The following is a 12414-nucleotide window of genomic DNA, read 5'->3' as shown; positions in this document are numbered from 1 at the left end:
ATTTAGTTAAAAGGTACTACATGACTCATCAATTATGTATGTAATTCTTTTGAGGGACTGTGTGGCTCAGGGGACTAGTAATTGATATTGATCTTTTCACTAATAGATCACGACATAAAATCCAGTGCAGGTTGGTACTAACTGAAAGTTATTACCAACTAAGGCTGGGTCTTTTCTAGAACTTATGTCAGCAAAACTTTTGCTGCTCAGAGGTGTGAAAAAACATACCCCACACCACCCCGAGCAACATAATTGTTGCTGGCATAAGCACTTATGTGCACAGCGCTATGCGGATGAGAGACGCTCTCCCACCAACATAGCTACCGCTGCTCGTTGAGCTGGTTTTATTATGGGAGAGCTCTCTCCCATCGGCATAACGCGGCCACACGAGCATTCTTACAGCGACACGGCTGTATTGGTACAGCTGTGTCACTGTAAGCTTGTAAGTCCAGACATGGCCTTAGTGTCACTGGAGACCTAAATGAAATGAGTTGATAGTCTCAGTCCAGTTTCTAGAGTAGATATCACCAAAACACATCACCACAATTAGCAGTACATGATGTTGTTGGTGGGATCAGAAGAAGGGTCAAAGATTTGAAGGATGTGGAAAATGAACTACCCTGTCACCCTACGTCAGAAGCGGTGGTCCCTCCGGTACAAGAATGAAGGCACTCTGGCAGGGTTATATGGGGGAAGTTTGCACTGCTGCTAGCTATACTGTACCTGTTCCATGGTCAGAGGATGTCAGTCTTTAGAGCTTTTGATCTGGCACATTTCACCAGAACAAAATAAGCCATTTTTAACGGAATCTTTGTAATAATTACAAAATGGGTCAGCAGAAAACAGAACAGTGTTTTATTATCCACAGCTGTGTTTCACAGAGATCAATCCATCTAAGTTCCCAATTAGCATAAACACATTCAAGCCATCCTTTTACTCGTCCCTCACTGCCTAGTCATTCAAGTCGTGCTTCTAAGAGCTGGCTAGTATTGCATTCTTTCTCTCTCTTTCTGAAGGCACTAGCAGTGGCAGGGCTGAGTCCCCTCCTCCAGAGAAGCCATTCCCCAGCAACGTTCTCCCCCCGGTTGTGTGCCACGCCCCCTGCCATGCCCTGTAGCCGTGGCTGGCCACAGAAGACCATCCCGACTTTACGGCTTGATGGAGTGGAGTCCGGTGAGAAACTCAACAGTAGCTTCCCATCAATACACTGCAGCTCCTGGTACTCTGACAGCACCAGCTGCAGAAGCCCTCTGAGAGCCAGGCCAGTCTCCCTCACCGTTCCCAGCCAGACTGGGGGGAGCAGCAGGCAGTTTCACGGCAGCGCTGGCAGCCTTGTCGAAGCGGTAAGTCGACAAAGTCATGGAGGCCTGGGAATGACTGCAGCAGCAACTAGAAATGAGTCATCTTTAGAGCTGCTGTAAGAGGATAGGTATTAGTAGTGCAGACAGCAGTGCTGGGCTTTGGTAGCCATTTCCAATCAGTGCTTGGTGGCGTGAGTAGGAGGAGAGAAAGGTTTGGTTGGGAAAAGGGAATGGCCAGACAGGAGCTGGGATGGTGGATGGAAGGGTGATGAGACTGATGATGCTAGTGCTAATTTTTATCTTTGTGTTCTGTCTCTGGTTTCCCGCTTGCTTTTGAAGGTCTTGATTTCAGAAGGACTGATGCAGTTTGCTCAAGATCCAAAGTTCATTGAGGTCACAACCCAAGAGTTAGCAGATGCCTGTGACATGACAATAGAAGAGATGGAAAATGCAGCAGACAACATACTCAACGGTAACAGCAAGCAGAGCCCCAATGGCAACCTCTTGCCTTTTGTTAACTGCAGGGACCCAGGGCAGGACAGTGCAGGAGAGGAAGAGGAAGAGGTGCAGAACCCGGATTGTAGAAAAAGTCAGGAGGAGCTCAAGGACAGCAGGATTTATGTCAGCAGCCTGTAGTTGCCAGGGCTGAAGCAATGCTGGTTTTTTATTTGTTTCAATGTTCCTAATGGGTTTGTTTCAGAAGTGCCTCACTGTTCTCGTGACCTGGAGTAACCGGAACAGCGTTCTTCATTCATTTCTGTTGGGACGAGTCGCAGAGTTGGGTGCTGTAAGAGAGCTTTTCAGGAGCGAATACAACCCCAGCATGTGTTCATGAGGAGGAGGAAGAGGTGGAGGAGGAGAGCCAGCTCCTGCTTGTTCTCAGTCGCTGCACAAGGAACGATGGCTGCTTCCTGAATGCAAAGGAGAACCTCAGCTTCCTGTGGATGGCCCTAGCCAAAAGGACCCTGCATCAAACGGGTGTCTTTCAACTTTGCTTGTAAAAATCATTTTGCACATATTCTGTATGAGCCTCACCGTCTCCATAAAGCCAAGGCCCTTTTGATTTGAAATAGAATGATGGACTTCTTCTCCTGTGGATTCCAGTACCTTGTTGGGGAGTAGGAAGCAGAAGAAGCCTTAGGGGACATGAGAGGCAAATGGCAACACTGCAGGAAGGCTTGTTGACAGAAAATGCAGAGACTCCAAGGCAGTGGTCTCTGCCAACCAATCAGAGCTCAGGTAGCCATGTCTGCCAACCAATCAGAGCTCAGACAGCCAGCTGTGCCAACCAGTCAGAGAGCAGGTAGCAAGCTCTGTCAAGCAGAGCTGAGGCAACCTGCCCTTTTCTAAGTGAGGTGGTGATGGGCTTATGTAGATCTCTCCTTATTTTTGCAGTTTGATATTTTCTTGAAAGCATATTCCAATTTTTATTTTGAATATTTTTGTTTTGTTTTGGAGGGAGAGGGGAGAAAGGAGTGTTTACAAAGTTTTGTAACCACCTACCCTTTTTGTTTTGTTTTGTCTTCACCTTTGCAAATGTTAAATTGGTTTGGTTACATTGTATTATTTAAACTATTTTTTCTCCATTGAAATTCGGTAGAAGCTATAATGATAGAAGAGTTTTATCAACCATTATGTACACCAAGAATTTGTAATTTAATTTGATAGTAATTGAAATCTCCTTTTTTTGTTGTTGTTTTATAATTTAAAGATAGTAGGCAATGCACTTGATATAGTCTTGCACATTTGAGTGATTGATTTGGATTCTTTTTAGTGCTAGGTATTTTTGTGAGTGAATGTGTAAGCGGCACTGAGTGAGTGTGAGTGTGTATGAGTGCATACAGTTCTCCACTTCCTGGTTTTACCTTCAGGAGATCTGTATGTGGGGCCATTTGAATGCAAAAACAAACCACTGTCTCTGCTTTTGAAAGGGGAATCAGTAACTCTTTGCATTTTCTGTTCCACAAGATATGCAAAAACAATGCAATAATATTAATTTTAAAATACAATTGTGAGTTGTGTTGGCATTAAAACTGTATAGAAACAAAATTAAGGGGAAAAACAAACAAAAGTGAGAAGGAGTTATGCTTCGATATATTCCGTGTGATGTTTTATTGCATTGATAATGTTTCTGTTGAAGAAACCGTAATACTTGAATTCAGGTCAGTTTCAGTATTTTTCAAATATTTTTTTAAAATGAATTGCAATTGTGCCAAGCGAATATAATGAATTGAATTAAGTTTGTTTTAAAAGATCACTTCTTGTATATTTTGCTGCATGTAAAGTAAATCATTTCGTATTTGAAGTGTGCCAAGCTTTACCTTTGAACTTTTAAGTGCTTTTCTACGTGTGGTTGGGGAAATGGGTACTAAATATTTTTTTTCATTTTTTAATTTGTACAATGAACAAAGTGTAAGTAACTAGTCTGCAATCCACTGACAGGTTGAACGTTACTGATTTTGCATATCTTGTGTTCACTTTCCTTTTTCCTCACTCCCTTAAATATGCACAATTAATTTCTGAATAGAGTATCTTGCTTCCTGAAACCAGGACATTTTATCCAGTCTTCATCCTCTTCCCTGTGCTCAGATTCTCTCAATATTTCTTCTCACTAGGGTGGCAAAATCCATATGCCAAGCAGAACTGATAAGATTTCTAGGAACTCAGCTGGCACCAGCAACTCCTGGGGGATAGGATTGTAATATGTAATTTCATATTTCTTTCACTGAATCTCTAACTCTTATCAGTAATAGAGTTTCCTGGGGTACAACAGGCAAATGCAAGAGGCAGAGTTATTAGCTAGGGAAAATAATCTAGCTCTGCCCTTGATTGATATTCCAGGGTAAGTGAGGTAAAGAGTTCTGAGTTGTTACTCAAGAGAATTGCTCTGATACTGGTCTCAGCTGGAAACACTTAGAGTTAGTGATATGAGCCCATATTTTGCATTCCAGTGTGCAATCTCATCATTCTCTTCATACCTGAGTTTATGGGCCAGGTACTGGGCCTCAGTCATACTGCTTTAAATCTGGCATAACTCCACTGAAGTCAATGGCACTATGTCTCCCGCCCAATCTTGTTATTGACTCTGAACTTCCTCTTCTCCCTCCTTTGCCTGGCACTTGTCTCTTACTAGTGACAAACCAGAAGAGAATTGTAGATCTGATGCAATTTGCTGGGTTTTCCTTGGAAATGGAGTCTTCATTTAAAACTTGCATCATTTGGAATCTTGGCTATCTTTATCTAAAACTCACAAGTTTTGCTCCATTTTCCAGAGGGATCCCAGAGTTGCAGATCAGTACTGAATAAAGAAGAATGATCTGACTCAGGAAAATCAGAACCAAACTTTCATCCAAAACTTGAGCTTATTCTGAGATCTGAAAATGTTAAGTTTATTATGTATATTGTTTATAGTTTCATGCACCTCTGTACTTTCCTGCTTTTGAATGGGGCCTAAAGGAGAAATAACAAAGGGATATTTTTGGTGGTATTGTATTCCCAGTGGTGTTATAAAGTGGCCAACAGCACTTCAGTATGTCCTGGATATTTTACAAGGCAAAGCCTCTTCTCATGAGATTTTCAGCCTAGTTATTGAACCAAAGATGCTTACAGCAGTTTAGATACACATTGGGGGGAGGAGGGGGCATCAAAGTCTTGAAATCTTTACTCAAGACTTACCTAGGCAAAATTATGCATAGACATCAATCAGCCCAGTGCTGAGCATTTTTACTGGTTCTTTACTGAGACAAACTATCATGGAGTTTTGCCTATGACTTGCATATGGATTCGGGATTTTACTTATCTGATCCAAATCAAACATCCAAACCTTTTGAAGGTTCTCCATTTTTAGTGCTGTGATGCATAGGTCCAGTGCTATTGAAAATGAAGTATCCCCACTCCTAGTCACCTATTTCTGAGAGGGAGTCAGGTGGTAGCGTCTCCCTAACTCATTCTTTTTTACTGAATAGTTCCTTTGATGCAAATTTAGTGGGAGTTGTTGGTGCTCATCACCTCTGAAAAACAAGCTACTAATCTGTAGTAGTCTTTATTGAAGTCAGTGGGAGCTCTGGGTGCTCAGCAAGTGCTCATTTCCTCTTCAGATTTGGCTTCAGGCTAGAGGAAGAAGCTTACATCATCTACATCCTTCTGTGAAAACTGCTATTCCCTCAGTGATCACATCCTGCAGAGGGCTGGAGAAACCCCCATCTCTCTACTGAACAATCCTCTACATCCTACTGATTTAAATCCTTGTGCAGAGAGGACATTGCAGATGAAGATGATATTTATAATTGGAGAGTGGTACTAAAATCAGAACTTGCTGATGCCAGCTGTGCTAATTTCATTCTCTTTGAAAGATGGCATTTCATTTAGGTACTTTCTGACATATAGCGTGCAATAGGTCTGAGCAAAGAGCTACTGCCTCCGTCAAGTGGAGCAGGGTCTGGGCCATGGTGGGGAGGAGAGAGCAGGTTTAGTTCCCTGGAGTGTCTTTCCTTTCCCTGTGTATTGGAGCAAGTGTCAGATACAATCACTGCACTGTGGGTGGAAACACTGAAGAAGTGAATGATTGAGGAGTTCTGTGTAAGGAAAAAGAAAGGAGGAAATAGTCTTATCTTCATCATTTGAGTGTGGTTGATCTGCAGCTTGTTAACAGTACACTGCAGACTAAAGACATTCTTAAAAAAACAACAAAACTGCTCTCTTATCACCCCTGGTCATTACTCCAGGCCAGTCACACTTGATGCATTTCTTTTTTCTTCCTTATCTGTGTGGCTGCCAGGACGGAAAAAGTGGGATTGATGATCCAGAGCTCGAGTTTCCTTATCCACAGACCTTTTCTGCATCATCTGCCTCTTCAGCTGGACACATGAATGATGATGTAGATGCTGCTGCTCCTGTGAGGGGTTCAACTGTTTGATTCCCCTGCCCGGCCGCACCCCAGTCTGAAAGGACAGCTGAAGGAGCGCCATGTACAGAATCACATCTATTTCTGCTTTGTTTTCTGACTCAAAACCCTGCCCCCTCGATGACTATGACAACAACAACAAAAAAAGGGCAAATGCATTTTTTTTACATTTCTTGATAATTTTCAAAGCAATGTATCATTGCTTTCTTTAGACTGATGCCAATATAACAGTTGTATGGGTCTCAGCCAGGCTCCTGTGTCTTTTCTGATTGCTAGTTTCAGATTGCTGTGTGAAATGTATGCATGTTTGCACACAAACACAATCCCACAAGGTGATAGACTCACAAGCCAGTCAGGTTGCTAACATGCTTTTTACATGCAGTTGGAGGCCTCTTGCTTCTTACATACAGATGAAAAAACTAATCGGCAAACCACAGAATGAATGAAGCAGCCACATTTGGACAGAACTAAATAATATAATATATATCCACAATACAGCCTTGACTGTCCAAGTGTCATGTGGGACATTGAGTAAGAAGTTTGGAAATCAAGGGATTTTAAAGTAATTAACATCTACCAGAGAACCTGCATCTACTTCAGATAGTTGTATGTTTTGATAGGTTCAGATAATCAAGATTGTAGTGCATATAAAGAAAATATAAAGAAAGTCCAGGCAAAAGATCTAAATTACTTCTCACTAATGCCAGTCTAAACCAGATATAATTCATTTGAAGCTAATGAGGTAATACTGATATCACCCCGGTGTGAAATCAGAATCAGGCCCAGAAAATTTATTTTTTCTTCCTTTATTTTCTTCCCTAAAGGAGCCTGACTATAAATTTTGCATAAACCAGAGCTGTCTAGGTTTTTCATTTTTATTTTAATACTTGATTTTAGTTGGCTTTGTAAGATAAATTAATTCCCATTTTTAAGCAAGCAGCCCAGGGATCAAAACAGTTCTTATCAGAAGTTCAGTCCCAAGAGAGTCCAGTTTGTTTCTGAGGATCTTACAGTAAGATCCGTATGGCCTTCTTGCTTCAGTGGGCCTGACATAGGGGCAGGTGAGAATGGCTACAGAGCAATGAAATGCGTGGTGCAGCACTAAAAACAGACAGGTCTCTAACTTAATATAAAGAGGTCTGTGGTATCACACTGGGATGAACGTATCTCCTGATATTAAATTCAGCATCCTGTTCAAAGCACCTATTCTCCCCACCTTGTAGAGACTTTGCTTAAGACGAGCATAAAGAACAGCCCTTCTTTAAAAGTGAACAGTACGGTCTAAAGGGCTACCCAAAAAATGCATCTTCAATAAGCAAACTGCTGTAGGCATTTATCTACTTCAGCATTATGAATGACTTCACAGGAGGCAAAAATCAATAGCTCACAATCTCATCACATTCTTAAACTGTTGCTTCTTTATTCCATCTCACTCAGACAACCTGCTTTCATTGAAGTTCATCACATTCTCCAGCCACTGTTTTCACTTGGTCCAGGAGCAAACTGGCTGGGTCACAGGCCAAATGCTATGCTACAATCACAGACATGCCTCCTTCCTAGAGCAGATGCTCCCCCAACCTTCAAACAACCTCCTTCCTATGAAGTAACCTTCCCAACCATCTTCCCCTGCTTAGTACAGAGCCTACCTGCCACTAGTCTTCTCATCCATATGATGGATGTCCTGAATTGTTGTCCAGCCAGGCAAAACGTAATCTATTTCCCAGAAAGAATCCGGGGCCAGTTTGCTCCTGGCTCAGTCAGTTAGACTAGTTTTCAATACTCCTTAAAACCTCTCATGCCATGACCGCTCATGGAAGTGACAGATGCAGGGATGTCCAGTCCAGCTATGATCATTTGAATGGGGGAAGATCTCAAATAACTAAAAGTGAGATTTTGAATATCACATTACAAACTGCTTCATCATTCAAGAGAGATACTTTTAAAACTGCCTTAACAAATGAATTCAAAATGAGGGAGTCTCCCTCCAAATGAGTGACACATGGCAAGAAGGGAAAAGCCATTTTGGGGGTGAAATCTGACTGGAAGTGGCTGGAATCCAGCTCAGTTCCAGAGGTGAAAACATAGTTTAGGGCCTGATCCTGTAGTACTTAGGATAAATTCTCCTTGACTTCATTGATTAAAGACTGCAAGATCAGGACTTTACAAGGCAGAGGTGGGTATTTTCTTGCCTGCATCTGATTAATTTGGGGACTGATCCTGCAAGGTGCTAAGCACATGTATTTCCCATTTGCTTCCGCGGAAGATTTGGTTGCTCAGCATCTCTCAGGTTCAGCACTTGAACATCATTTCCTGCTCAGACCATCAGCTATAAATGTTGACAAATGCAAAGTGTTTTGCCTTCATTTTAATTGCCCAATGCTGTTAAATGAACTGTCCTAGGTATATGCCACCCAGATGTAAGTCTCCTCTCCCACACTTCTCTCCACCCCAGATGTCCCTACCATCTTCAATGAAGCCCTTCCCAGTACTAATTCTTTACCACATCCCACAATTTTATACCCAGGTTTCATGAAACCACAGAAATGCTTTTGTAAATAATGCTGTACAGTTTGTAACTGTAAGTGTATGCCTGTCATCGGTGCCAGAGTCCGGCTTGCCCTCTCGCACGTTTTAAAAATCAACGACGAAAAGTTAGAGAGAATGGCCCACAAGTGAGCGATAGGTCATCTCTGTGTGGGACAAATGTATATTCCTGTAAGATCGCATTTTTATCTAAGGAATGATGTTATTTTAAAAAATTGCTAATAAATTTCTAAACAATGCCTAGATTGGTTTAGTATTTGTAAATTTTATCATAACTTTTTACACATCCATCCCCTTCTCTCAGTGTCTAAAAACAAACCAACTGCCTGCAAACCCTTATTCATTTGAATAGTCACACTGAAGTTAATGGGATTACTCATGTGATTTAAGAGTTTGCAGAACTGGGTCCCTGGTACTGACAAACTATCATGATAAATATCACCCTAGAAAATTCAGTTACATTTTATAGTAGAAGTACCCCAATTACATTGTAGTTACTCTGTAATGTCCGACTATAAAATGTAACCCATGTAGTTAACCTTCTGGCTATAGGATTTTGTGCTACATATATGTCAAACTGTATAATTTCAGCATAATTACAATTAAATTAATACCTTAAGCATGAAACTAACAGGGTATTAAGTAATTCAGTCACCTATTTAGCTTACTGATTATATGAATTTGTGGCATAACTATCCTGCAATTTTCTTTTATAATTCCAGTGGAACAACACAACACAGTATAGTAAACCATAGGTAATTACAGCCACTGTATTGCAAAGTGATTTGGAAAATTCTTCTTAAAAAAAAAAACAAAAAACAGTGATTCTTCTTAAACTGTTTATAAATGGCCTCTGAGCTTGGTAATGAAATGTTGCAACTGGGGGAGGAGGGGAGGCTTCCAGTGCAGACCATAATCACTGGAAGCTTTTCTTTGCAGCATGAGGCTATGAGGAGGAACAGACAAGCCAAACTCACCATTGGCATAAACTGATCTAATGTCATTGAAATCAAAGGAGTGGCATTTTCTTATCAAAGGACTAAATTTGGCCTTCAATTAGAAACATTCAACACAAAACCATGAGAAACTGGCTTGGTCTCAAATTCCATTACAACCCGAACATTCAGCTCAGGTTTGTTGAAAAGTTCACTTATCTGCGACCCACTTCAGGATCAGGTGAGTCAGATTATGGTTTTGTGTTGAAACCATGTGGAGTGTGTGGTTCCAATGCAAAATCAGATGAAACTCCAAGATTTAGAATGTATTTGAATTTCAGGTTGAGGATATGTTCAGACCTGAAACTCAAAGTGAAATCTGTGGTGGTGGAAGGAGGAACTCTATGTACATCAGCTAAAAGGTTTGCACAAGCTCTTGTGAATTAAAAGCACTGAAAGTTACTCCCTACCATACGGAGATATACTACTATGCACTTTCATAACACCTTCCACTTGAGGACCTCAAACCACTTTAATCCAATATTTATTAATTAAAATTCACACCATCTCAAGAAGGTTGTTATATCCCCAGTTTACTGATGGAGAAATGGGCCCTGAGAGATTGTGACTTCCCCTTGGATACACCTGAAGTCAATGACAAATCCAAGAACAGAAGCCGGCTCTGTGACTTTTCAGCCCCTTGATTTATCCACAAGACTATCCTTCTTTTAGCAATAATGTGCATGTAATATATAACTAATTCACAGTTCACAGCAAATGCTGAGGTAAGAAGTGAAAACTAGAGTCCACCTCTGGCTAGCCTGTCACAGGACGGCCAATTTGAAGTCTGCATAACGCTGTGTGTTAATGGAGCTTTCCCCTGGGCACTCCAGCCTTTGACAACATGGCAGTGCTCTGGCTTGCTCTTTCTGTCTGTGTTTCAATTGGCAATTTATGAAGGAAACAACAAAGCCAAGAGTTCTGAGAGGCATTGACTACAGGACACTTGTTGGTCTTATTTTTTTTAAATCTGCCCAACAGGCAATGGGTTTTCAAACATGCACGAAGGGAAGACATGAAAATGGGAAAATAACAAACATTGGAAATGAAACACAACAAGCCTAGGAATTTATAATGGGATCTAAAGCCTTTCATCTCTAAATTCAAGTTGGCTTGGATCAGCAGCGATGGGAAGTGGTTACTATCTGATGACTATGAATTGTGGTCTCAGCAAAGTTGCATCTACAACACAACCAGAAACTGGCACTTTTACTTGCAACTGCTATAGAAAGGCCGAGGACTAAATGAATAGAGATTAATTTGTTCTCACCCCTAAGGTGGGCCCTTCCATAATGTAGTAGGAAGAGAGCCTGAGATATAAGCCCTTGTATCAGAAGTCTGGTATGAGGCAAGACCTCACAGAATCTGGCAAGAACAGGGCTGATATTGCAGAAATACACATGCCTAAGAAGTGCTAAGCACAGAGAACTCACATCCCAATATCAAGGATGATACAAAAACATTCCCCAAGGATAACAGAAACACACTGACCCCCTCCTAAAGGATAAGGTCAGGATGAGAGTACGTAACTTGTTTATATCGGGGTATAAAGATGCATCTCAGAGGGAGTATCTTTGGCCAGCCTAGGGGGCAGTGGAAAGTCCTGCCACTGACTGAGCTGTGTCCATTTTCACAGGCATCCATGTCTTAGTATCCTCATAGAGCCTGCCAGGTGCTATTACTATGCTTCGTCAACAACAAACATAGCTGGGTGCCTTCATATCTTAACGGATCTTGTGGTCACTGGGCAATTCGCTCAAGGTCTGCTGTGCCAACTGTCTGCAGAGCTGGGACAGCACACAAGGAGAACACACTCACGCAACTACATGTGAGAGTTAATGTACATTAGTTCAGTGTGGCAAAGTTTTCTTTGATGCTTTGTAGCTAGAGAACGTCAGTCTCCAGCACTGTGAGGACAGCACTTACCACAAGCAACAACAGGTTTCAGAGTAGCAGCCGTGTTAGTCTGTATTCGCAAAAAAGAAAAGAACTACTTGTGGCACCTTAGAGACTAAAATTTATTTGAGCATAAGGTTTCGTGAGCTACAGCTCACTTCATCGGATGCCAATGAAGGCATCCGATGAATAAATTTGTTAGTCTCTAAGGTGCCACAAGTATTCCTTTTCTTTTCACAAGCAAGAAATTCACTTTAATAAATAAACTGAATAATACAAAAGTTTCATTTTGGCTATATGTCGGCAATACAGACCAAACAATAGTTGGCTGGTGAGAATTTCAGCTTGCGTATACTTTGCTTGGGTAGGTTCAAGATGTAAAAGGCTTTATTCTCCATTGCCTTTCATTTTGTGTGGTCACTTATACCTGAACAAAGTTTAAAATGCTACACAATTCGAATGGTAGTATCGTACACCCAACTTTGCACAAGTATAATTGACTACACGGGGTGCAAGGCGGTGGAGAATCAGGCCCTAAATTCAGCTCTGGATTGAGTTTAAGGAGTTCAAATCTGGGGTTTTCATTTGGCTCATAAACAGGAGGGCTATTTGGAGAATTTGGCTCTGATGTCAGAATTGGGTTTTAGTCGTCCCCGAAGTTCAGCAATGTTCGATCCAGCATTTTGGTTGAAGGCTATCTTTATGCTTACTGTGACAGCAATGATTGCCACTCACTAGCCAAGTTTCTTTTCCTCACATCAATACACCATGAACC

The 12414-nt window shown here is 41.4% G+C and overlaps 1 protein-coding gene across 2 annotated transcripts in view; it reads left to right on the top strand.

Moving 5' to 3' along the window:
• The window catches only part of CACNA1C (calcium voltage-gated channel subunit alpha1 C), a 721739-nt gene extending 712752 nt beyond the window's left edge, over window positions 1-8987 (top strand). For both annotated transcript variants that reach the window (XM_043517771.1, XM_043517767.1), the window contains exons 48-49: window positions 1017-1343; window positions 1641-8987. In XM_043517771.1, the coding sequence (XP_043373706.1) occupies window positions 1017-1343; window positions 1641-1937 (624 nt within the window). In that variant the 3' untranslated portion in view covers window positions 1938-8987. The remainder of the gene's footprint in view (window positions 1-1016; window positions 1344-1640) is intronic.
• The last annotated feature ends 3427 nt before the right edge of the window (window positions 8988-12414 follow it).

This window comes from Dermochelys coriacea, chromosome 1 (genome assembly GCF_009764565.3).
Source record: "Dermochelys coriacea isolate rDerCor1 chromosome 1, rDerCor1.pri.v4, whole genome shotgun sequence".
Classification (NCBI taxonomy): domain Eukaryota; kingdom Metazoa; phylum Chordata; order Testudines; family Dermochelyidae; genus Dermochelys; species Dermochelys coriacea.
This window is presented reverse-complemented; position numbering and strand designations above follow the sequence as displayed.